The 11,333-nt window shown below is 36.2% G+C and overlaps 1 protein-coding gene across 1 annotated transcript; it reads left to right on the top strand.

Annotated features, from left to right (window-relative positions):
- The first annotated feature begins 1,850 nt into the window (after nucleotides 1-1,850).
- On the top strand, nucleotides 1,851-3,731 carry LOC150037892 (SEC12-like protein 1). The gene is made up of 7 exons (XM_090311062.1): nucleotides 1,851-1,906; nucleotides 2,027-2,159; nucleotides 2,264-2,355; nucleotides 2,786-2,885; nucleotides 2,959-3,023; nucleotides 3,099-3,236; nucleotides 3,608-3,731. Exons 1-7 carry the CDS (start codon nucleotides 1,851-1,853, stop codon nucleotides 3,729-3,731), a joined length of 708 nt encoding a protein of 235 aa, XP_090167188.1.
- Nucleotides 3,732-11,333: the final 7,602 nt, after the last annotated feature.

Here is an 11,333-nt window from a genome sequence, read left to right as displayed (position 1 = left end):
GGCCAAAATCAAAGCTATTCTTGGACAACAGAGAGCTCACAAGGCCTTTTTGGACCCGTAAACTCTGCCACCTAAAATAATAGCTCAAGAAAGGGAAGACATGGAGATTACAGCATATGGGACTTTGGTTCTTAATCTCAGTGACAGCATCTTAAGACAAGTTATTGATCAAGACACGGCCTGTAAGAGGTGGTTCAAGTTGGAAGGTCTTTTCGCAACCAAGGATCTCCCCAACAAGATGTATCTGAGAGAGAAGTTCTTCACCTTCAAGATGGATTCTACCAAGCCACTATCAGATAATTTGGATGAGTTCAAGAGGATAGTTTCTGAGCTGAAGAGCCTTGGCGAGAAATTGGTGATGAGAATGAAGCCTTTGTTTTATTAAACTCTCTACCCGAAACTTATGAGAGGGTGAAGAATGCCTTGAAGTGTGATAGATAATCAGTTACTACTGATGCCATTATTTTAGCCTTGAGAACTAGAGAGTTAGAGCTTTAGTCAGTAAAAAAGGAGCAGCCTAATGCAAAGGGGCTATTTGTCAAAAGGAAGAACAAGCAGAATCAGTCTAAAGGGAATAAAAACCAGTCAGGTGAAGAGCATAAACCTAAGACTAAGTTGAGATGCAACTACTGCAAGAAGAAAGGACACTTGATGAGATATTGCTACAACTTGAAATGGAAAAATTAGGAAAAAAAAGAAGGATCAGAAGGGAAAACAACCACAAACTTCAGTGGTTGAAGGTTCCTACTTTTATTCTAATGCCTTAGCCTCCACTAGAAACCAAACCAACCAAATCAGTCCTCTTAGGAAGCATGACTGGGTACTTAACTTCGGTTGTACCTATCATATGATACCCTTCAGACCCTGGTTTAATACTTACATGGATCTAGATGGAGAATCTGTGTACATGGGGAACAATGAAGCCTGCAAGATCAAAGGGTTTGGTTCAGTTTCCTTGAAGCTAAAAATGGATCAATTAAGCTTTTCAGAAATGTGAGACATGTACCTTTACTCACGAGAAACTTCTCTAGGTATGCTTGACTCCATTGGGTGCAAGTGTAGAGGAAAAGGTGGAGTCCTTGAGGTGATTAAGGATTCCAAAGTTATACTGGTTGGTGAAAAGGTTAACGACCTTTATATTGTGAGATGACACTATAAGAATTTTGGGCTTTACTGTCAGTTGAAAAAAGTGAAATCGGATGTATAATGTCGGTTTAAAACCGACATTGTAGGGGTAGCTTTAATATTGGTTTTAAACCGACATTAAAGACCCATTTCACTTTTTCCTCTAACTTTCTATTTTCCCCCATTTTTTTTTCATTTTCCTCTTCATTTTCCTTCTATTTTCTTTTTCCTCTCATTCTCACACTTCCCTCTTTAGACCCTATATTTCTCACTCCTCTCTTCTAAACCCATATCTGCTGCTCATTTTTTTTCTCACTCCTCTCTTCCAAAGTGGATTTTTTGGTCGTTCTGCCAGATCTGCTGCACATTTCGTCATTGTTCGCGTGTCTTCAGATCTGTCGTTCGTCGGATCTGCTGTTCATTTCGTTCGTGTGTCTCCAGAACTGTCGTCGTCGTTCGGTGTTTGTTCCATCGTCGTTCGTCGTTCGTTCCGTCACCGTTCATCATTCGTTCTGTCGTCGTTTGTCATTCGTTCCGCCGCTAAATTAGGTGTGTTCGCCTAGCCATCAACCTTTTTTCATATGGAAGTTGAAACTTTTTTTCTTCCATCCATTTTCATCTGTAATGATTAATTTGCCTTTGTCTGGTTTCCAACGAGACGGTATTAAATTTTACACCCCTTTCCCCTTCCGATTCCGTTCAATTTCTTCGACAAAACTTTGATCATGGGCAGTGGCGAGTGGAGTAGATTTGTTTTCCCCTGCAGTTTGAGTGAGTGGATGTTTGCCTGATGCTTTGCCAATTCATTTTCTCTTAATATCTTTATAAATTTATAACGGGCAGTTTCTATGATAAGATCTGAAGATCTGAAGATTTAGTGCTCTCTTGGTTCATCTTGTAGATTATTTGAGCTGTATGGTCAAGAATTAAACGTGAAGCTATTGATAAAAGAATTACCTCCACTGAAAGATGTCAGTCCTCAGACTTGCCTCACTTTCAGTGTTGATGGTTCTAAACTTGCTACTTGTGGGGTGGTAAGGATAAATCTGTTATCTAGTTCATGGAATTCATGGTTTTTTTTTATTCTTGTCTTTATAAAAAACACAGTGGATTTATTTTGACATCAAATTACCTACAGAATGGACATCTTAGAATCTTGGAGTGGCCAAGCTTGCACCCCATTTTAGATGAACCAAGTGTGCATAAATCTGTGAAGGATATGGACTTTAGGTGAGCCATGAAGTTGTCTATTGCTGGTATATTCTCAATGTATGGCAACATGTCTGTTTATTTATTTCCTCATACAATATCTATATAAATATTGCTAATAGGATATCTTTTCATACAATAAAATTTGTGTGTTCATATTTAATGGGTTGCTCTTGAACATAGTCCTTATCCTGATCTTTTGGAATTGTTATTAGGAAAGTGTTCACAACATCTTCAGATCTATGCATAAAGCATGATGGTATGGAATGTTGTGTAGACCATTTGAGATTCTCCTGTTGCTAGCAGAACTACATAAATAACCCATAAAACATCAATTAAATTTGTTATCTGTGACTCTGATTATGGTGGATGAAAATTTTACAAGTATTTGTTGGTTGTTCTTCCCTCTCCCAGATTAATGACTTAGACGCTTAGTTTAATCTTGTTCTAGCCTAGACTCAGAGTTCTTGGCTTCTACTTCCAATGATGGATCAGTAAGAGTTTGGAAGACTGACGATGGAGTTCCTATAACTACTTTGACCCGGAGTGCGGTATGGTAGATATTTTTACCTATTATTTTGTGTTTGTTGCATTTTCCTCATAATTAGTAACATGTTTATTTAGATTGTTCAAGATGAAAAAATTGAGCTCTATCGATTTTCTAAGGATGGAACTAAACCATTTTTATTTTATACCCATCCAAACAGGTACGACTCTTTCAGAACTCATATTATCAAGCTCCAATAATCCAATTGAATGGCTTGTTGTATTCTTGGAATAGGTGAGAAGGCTGTCACCACCGTTTGGGACATTAGTAATTGGAAAAGAATTGGGTATAAGAGGATGCTGAGAAAGCCTACTTGTATGATGTCCATTAGTCGAGAAGGAAAATATTTGGCTTTGTAAGTGCATCTCATTGTCAAATTGATTATTACTATCCATTTTTAATCACGATTCTGTAATTTATGTTAGAACAATTGATAAATTACTGCCTGATACCTCAAGTACGATGATATCAGTGGCAACAAATTAGTAAGATAATTTGAAACAATTCAATAGTCTTTCTGTTCTGTCTTTTCTGTATACCAAGTGTCTACCTCAAATTTGATGATATCAGTGGCAACAAATTAGCAAGATCATTTGAAATAGTTCAATAGTCTTTTTGTTCTATCTTTTTTGTGTACCAAGTTTCTAATTTTACGTTTTTGTTGCACATTTCAATGTGTTTTACGATAACAATGTTCTTTCTAAGTGTGATACTTTTTCATTCTAGAGGAAGCAAAGATGGGGACGTATGTGTGGCTGAAGTAAAGAAAATGGAGGTTAGTCATATGAGCAAGAGGCTACATCTGGGTACTTCCATAAAAACTCTCGAGTTTTGCCCCAGTGAAAGGTAAACTAATAAGAATGCTTAATCAATTTTGTCATTTTCAAAATCACTCTGAAATACATCTATGCTGCCGAAAATTTTACATCGTCTTCGTACCTCATATCTAGGTAATCATGCTTCTCTTCTTCAAGATCTTGAAAAAGAAGATTCTCTCATTTATTCAACTATTGAGTTTTCTTGTTTTGCAAGTGCAACAAAGGAGTAAAAGATTTGGTATCGCAACCTCTTTATGCTTTTTCTTGGAGAAATCTAGATCCAACACATTCACTACCAGAATTTTTCCTTGAATGTACCATTTATACACATTCCCAATAAACAAGGTTAGTTGAATATGAATTCTGATCACATTTTCACTTTCAATCCTTTGTCTTAAACCTTTTTTGTTTGTGATCCTTTGAACAATAGTAGTTAGACAAAGATGCCTATAACCAGACACTGCTGAAGCTGGGGGGGGGGGGGGGGGTTGCTCAAGAAGAATTATGAAGGGATCCATACTTACCAAGTGGAGAGGGACAGTAAACTCATAATGTTTGTATTACTTGTAATTTGTGTTTTCAAAGGCTGAATTATTATACGGCCTTTTAAATTATAATTTTATAGCAGAATTTGCAGATTAAATGTAATATATTTACAATCCATACATAAATAATATGTCATAGCCACAGTGTTCGATGATGATGTGTCATTTATACTTTTTGATCGAAAAATGGATTCGACAACGTAATTTAAAAAAAAAAGCGGACAATAATTGATAAAACGGACAAGATTTTGGGCTTCAATGTCGGTTTAAAGGGCTTCATTTGATTCTTGGGCTTCAGTTGCAACTGAGATTAAAGCCCTTTAATGTCGGTTGCAAATTTCATTAAAGGGTTTTAATGTCGGTTGCAACCGACATTAAAGACAGTGTTATTAAAGACAATCGATATTAAAGGGCTTTAAAAACAATATCTTTAATGTCGATTGTCAACCAACATTAAAGCCCTTTAATGTCGGTTTAAAATCAACATTAATGCCCGAAATTCTTCAAGTGGGAGTAGAGATGATGACAAATGCCTACATGGTTTCAACATCAAACTTAACAGAGGCTGACTTGTGGCACAAAAGACTATTACATATCAGTGAAAAATGGATGCAAGCACTGTTCAAAAAAGGTATATTGCCTAAAGGTATCAGTGAACACCTTTCCTTTTGTGAGCACTGCATTCTAGGTAAATCAACAGAAAAAGTTTCACAAAATCTCAAGATACCACCAAAGGAACATTGGACTATGTCCATTAAGACCTATAGGGACCATTGGTTACGTAAATTTGGGACGCAATTTTATACGATGCATGTCTTAGGTTATGCATTGGTTCTCATACGTCAGTGGTCATGCGTTGGAATGGAATGTATGCATTGATCTCATATGCAATGACCATGCGTTCCTGTCACAAGTTTTCTTGCGCTCTCGCCAAGTATAACGAGATCGCAAGTTTCTCAGGTGATCTAAGGTCGAACTCTGGGACTTGTAGCTAAATGTATGCAGTAAAGTGTATGCGGCGAATAAATAAAAGAATGATGAGGGTTATGGGCTAAGCACTTCTCCTACTCCTAACTAACAAATTAAGCGGTGGAAGTATGAATGAGAGGTAGAGACATGGCAACTGTTAACGCGTGATAAAATTCATGGAAAAATAGATAAAATGGTGATGTCTTCATCGCAACCCTAAGCTTGACTGCAAGGGTAACCCCAGCCAATGCAAACTTATGCGATCATGCTATACACACCTAACGAAGATGCACGCGAAGTGTAATAGCAAATGGAGCTTATTCCTAATTCTCCATTCTTGCTTATGCGATCTTAATCTAGCTCTCTCAAGCCTCGATTCTAACCTAGCTCTCTCAAGCCTCGATTCTAACCTAGCTCTCTCAAGTCTTAGGTTCTTTCTTTAGACTCTCTCTCGAGTAGCTCTAAAGAGGTTATGGTCGCATACATAAGACAAGGTAATCACATAAACATGGGTGACGTAAGATTATTCCTATCTCTAGTGAACACTTGCTTACATTGCTTAATGTGACCAACCACTTACCCTCCCAGGTAGTTAGTTGCTACTAATTCTACTCATAGACAAGCATTGCATCCGCTTATAGACAAGCGTTGCTACAACTTCACACTAAGAAAATAAGGTTTTCTCACAACACTCACGTAATGCACACCTCCCAGTTGTTTGCTACATGCTTTATATTTCTATGTCGCATGATTAAGTATGTGATATTCTAACAATCTTACTTAGTTATGCAATGAAAGTAAAGGATACTAAGTAAATGAAGACGGAGATGGAATCGAAGGAAAATATAGAAATGCATCGATCACAAAATGTATTAATTCTTAAGCCAAAATGTAATACAATATAAGGAAAGAAGAGATATAGAGGGCCAGTTGGAAACAATGTCTTGCTTCCAGCAGATATGTGTCAAGGCTACCAGTGGTGCCATGGATGGGCGGTGGAGTAGACTCTCTCGAGCTCTAACTCTAACGAAGGCGCCGGTCGTCACTCGGAATAATTGAAGGGGATGAAGAACTCTCAAGCTATCTTTTCACACTTTGGTCTGGATCACAAGGATCTGCCCTAAGGTAGAGAACCTCAGGCGGAAAACCTTGAATAATTTGAAGTTCTGCTCAACAGCTTCTATTTATAGAGCTTGATCATCAACAGCATTTATAGACTTGCTCTGAATCTGACATTCGCGGCGCGATGGTCCTTTTCTGAATCTCTGCTACTAACGGCGTGGTAGGGGAAATGTCAACATCATCTTTTGATACTCCCGAGGTATACGTTCATATTTGCATTCCACCAACCTTACGGTGATCCCTCTATTATGGTTATTATTCTGTAGCTGCAACTTCTTTGCAATGACCGCATTCGCTTGACGGTCGCAACTTCTATGCGATGGACGCATGTAGTTACTGGCCGCAACATCCATGCGTCGAACGTATGCGTTCGCCTCTGTGATGGAGAGATCCCCGCATGCGATCGTCTTTGCGATGGCCTGGCTTCCGTGCTTGCGATCGCTTTCTGCGGTTGCTACAAAAACAAACAATTGAACGCATAATAGTGGGTTAACCGAGATTCTTAATGTCGATCGACGCAAACTCGTTTTCTCATGAATTCCTAACATAATCATCGTATATTCTACTTAACAGCCCTCATAATTCTAAATAAAAGGCCTAAAATGACGTGCATTTCTACCCGTCATCAACCATTTCCTACACCAAGCCTTAGTGGCTCAAAGTATTTTCTTACCTTTATAGATGACTTTTCTAGGAAAAGCTGGATATACTTTATTAAAAATAAGGACCAAGTTTTTGGGAAGTTTAATGAATGGAAAGTCATGATAGAAAATCAAACATCAAAAAGGTTAAAATACTTTAGAACCGATAATGGGCTTGAGTTTTGCAATGAATATTTTGACAAATTTTGTAGTGAGAATGGTATAACCAGGCATAGAACAGTGAGGTATACACCTCAACAAAATGGGATTGCTGAGAGGTTAAATAGAACCATAATGGAAAGGGCTAAGTATTTGCTTTCGGATTCTATCTTAGGTGAAAAATATTGGGCAGAAGATGCAGCTTACATAGTGTGTACCTTGGATAGGTGCCCTCACACATCTTTAGAGTTGCTTGCCCCTAAAGAAAAGTGGACTAATCATCCTCCTAACCTAGATAACCTCAAGGTCTTTGGATGTGTATAGATTATACACCAAAATAATGGAGAGTTAAAGGCCAGAGCAATCAAGTGCATGTTTGTAGGCTTTATAGACGGTGTCAAAGGGTATAAAATGTGGCATCTAGTTGAGAGGAAGTTCATAGTAAGCAAAGACATCACCTTTAGAAAAGAGGAGATGTTTATGCAAAAGGAAAAAAAGCATGAGGATGAAGATGAGTCATCCAACTCAGGAATTGAGGTGGAGTTACCCACTGAGCAACCAACAAAATCTAACCAACCTAGTGTCACAGGAGAAATTGAGGAAGATGTAGAGGAATAAAAGGAGCAGTAAGTGAACAGCCTGATTTAAGTTAGTATGTCTTAGCTAGGGATAGACAAAGGAGAACCATTATCTCTCCAGCTAGATATATTGAAATGAACTATATGAATCTGGTTTTAAATGTTGTTGTAGCTCCAACTAACCAAGAACCAACAACCTTTGAGGAAGCAACAAGTTGTATTGATGCAAGAGATGACATTGAAGATATGAATGAGGAGATGCATTCACTAAAAGTGAATGACACTCAGTCTTTAGTCCTTCTACCTAAGAGTTATAAACCAGTGGCCTTTAAATAGGTTTTCAAACTTAAGGAATGAGCATCCTATGATCAAACCTAGGTATAAAACAAGGTTGGTTGCAAAGGGGTTTACTCAAAGGGAAGGAATAGACTATTCTGAGATTTTCTCTCCAATTGTCAAACAATCTTCCACAAGACTTCTTCTATTCTTAGTTGCTCAAAATAATTTAGAATCATATCAACTAGATGTCAAAACTACCTTCCTTCATGGACATTTAAAGGAGACAATCTATATGACATAACCTAAACTATTTGAAGTTAAAGGAAAAGAAAATCTCTATTGCTTACCCAACAAGTCTATCTATGGGTTAAAAAAATCACCTAGGTGTTGGTGTAAGAGATTCAATGATTATATTTCTAGCATTGGATTCAAAAGAAGTTCATTTGATATATGTGTTTATGTAAATACAGGTTCTTACAAGGACAAGGCTTACCTATTCATATATGTAAATGATATGTTACTGACAGGTAGGTCCAAGGAAGATCTAACCCATGTTAAAAACCTGTTAAAAAAGGAGTTTGATATGAAGGACTTGGGAGAAGCAAGCAAGGCCCTAGGAATTGAAATCCAAAGGAATAAGAAGGTGTCTATTCTAAGTATCAATCAGTTCAGTTACTGTGAGAAGATCCTTAAAAGGTTCAACATGAATGATGCTAAACCTGTGAGCTTACTTATTGCTCAGTACTTCAAGCTTTCCTCAGCTCACTCTCCTAAAGATTCTGACCAAGAACATAAAAAATAGATGGTTGTCATACCCTATAGTCAAGCAGTCAGAAGCCTAATGTATTTAATGATTTCTACCAGACCTGATCTCTCATATTTAGCTAGCCTAGTTAATAGATATATTTCTAACCCTGGTAAGAGACATTGAGAGCCTACTATATGGATCCAAAGGTACTTAGTTTGGTCTAAAAACTCAAGATTAGTCTACCAAAGGTTAGCTGAGCAAAACTTAGAACTTTATGGATATGTGGATGTTGACTATATTGGTGATTTGGACAAAAGAAGGTCTTTAACAGGTTACCTATTCCTTTATGGTCCTAATCTAATCAGTTGGAAAGCAACACTACAACCTATAGTAGCCTTATCTACAACAAAAGCTGAATATATGGCTTTAACAGAAGCAATCAAAGAGGCATTGTGGCTTCAGGGATTGCTGAAAGACTTTGGAATAGATCAAACAACAGTGAAATCTACTGTTACAACCAAAGTGCTATCCATTTGTCCCGAAATCCACAATACCATACTAGAACATAATATATTGATATCAAGTATCATTTCATTAGAGATAAAATTGAAACAGGGGAGATAAAAATTCTAAAGGTTCATACTTCAGACAACGCATCTGACATGTTAACAAAACCTGTTTCAAAGCTTAAATTGGTTAAATGTCTAGAACAGATTGGTTTCAAGCTTCCAGACACAGGGTAGACAGAATGGTCAGAATCAGGAAGATCAGAAGATTGCAAGGCATTAGAGTCAAGGTGGAGAATTTGTTGAAGCTGTGACTCAAATACCTAATTTTTTATTTGTTTATAACTAGCTTTATGATGTAACGGTCAGTTGGTATACTTTATAAATACCTCTGATCATTAAAACAAAAACAGAGAGTTATCATCATTTCCTAGTTTTCTGTAAACAACAAAAAGTTGTACGCAATCTTCAATAGTAAAGAACTTGAATCTTCCCGTGGATGTAGTCAATCTTGCTGAACCACGTAACTCTCTGTGTTTCTTCTTCTTGTCTTTATCTTTCTTGTTCATTCATCTTCAATCTTTCTACAAATCGTGCACCATACAATCTCATTTCAAATCGTATCAAACAACAGAGTATCGAGTCCAATCGTGCATCGATCTTCGCATTGAGTAGCTTCGAGTTGATCGTTTTCATCTTTAAGTCGCACTGAGTATTGATCAAGGCTCATAGAGTATCAGTTCAGTTGTCATCGAGTTCCATCGAGGATTCAACAGAGACTCGTCAGACAAAGAAGGGAATTCTCATCGAGCATCGAGTAGAAAGACATCGAACATCGAGTATCGATCATCGAGGATTTGGCAAAATATTTCTTAGCATTTTCTTTATCTTTCAAGTGTTGATCTTAAGTATTTGGGCCTAGTGAAGAGTGGTTCACCCAACAATAATATATATAGATCCGCTGCAGCAATAGAGAAATACCGGGAGAAAATAGTGGAGTTAGAATGTTGTGATAACTTGAACAAGTATCAACATCACTATTCATTCCTGTCGGTGTCTTTATTAGTTAGTTTAATGGCCACACAAATTTTCAACATATTATCCTACTATTCATATCACTCTCATTAGTTCTTTCAGGCTGTAGGCCACATTTTCTATCTTTCAAGGGAAAATCCATATTTCACATTTGTCAACAACAAATCGAGTTCCTATTTTGTTTATTTTAAGTTTTTTTTCATCCCTTTTTCAAATGTGTCACCCTTAAAATTTATTAAACGTGATAGTCCATTGGTTCAAAAAATATAATTTTTTGTTTAAATCATATCTTGATAGATTAATTCAACTTTAAGGACTATTTTAAGTCCTTCACTGATATAAAAACTAAAGTTAGTTGTAACTAACATTATAATTGATATATAGTCTCCAAAATTCAACAAGCATAACAAAATAAACCCCAAAACAAAGTTATACAAAATCGAAAGAAATCTAAATGAAATGATTGTGTTGTTCTGTCAATAAATCCAAAACTTCATATCAAAATGAAGAAAAAAAGACATATAACAAGTAGATGAATTAAAAACACTAATATAATAGCAAGAATTTAAGAAATTAAAAAGAAAATAATAAAATAGGTATAAAAAAATGTATCAGTGGCCTAATATACATAATCTCATGTATATCGTACCACACTGATATATTACCATAAAAAGTTCAACATACAGAACAAAATCAACCTCAAAAACTAAGTCTAAAACGAAATAAATGAAATACATGTGTGGCTCTCTTAACGTTGTAAGTTTTAATTTCATGATTATATAATATAATTTTAATATTATATAAAATAATAAATGTTAAGATCTTTGAACTAGATGACATTTATAGTAGTATAAGTTAGGGTAATATACCTTGATCAAAGAACTACTTAATGAGGTAAAGAGAGGATCATCCCATATGATTGAATTATCTTTTACTAAATAATTTAATAAAATAATAGGTCGATAATGCACATAATCACATTAATGATAATCTTAAATTTAAATTAAATCTAATAAATGAACACAAAATGGAATAGAAAAAATATATAAACA

Source organism: Benincasa hispida, chromosome 2 (genome assembly GCF_027475165.1).
Source record: "Benincasa hispida cultivar pf3 chromosome 2, pf3_genome.v1.1, whole genome shotgun sequence".
Taxonomy (NCBI): Eukaryota; Viridiplantae; Streptophyta; class Magnoliopsida; order Cucurbitales; family Cucurbitaceae; genus Benincasa; species Benincasa hispida.
Note: the sequence above shows the minus strand (reverse complement) of the source record. Positions and strands in the feature narration are given on the sequence as shown.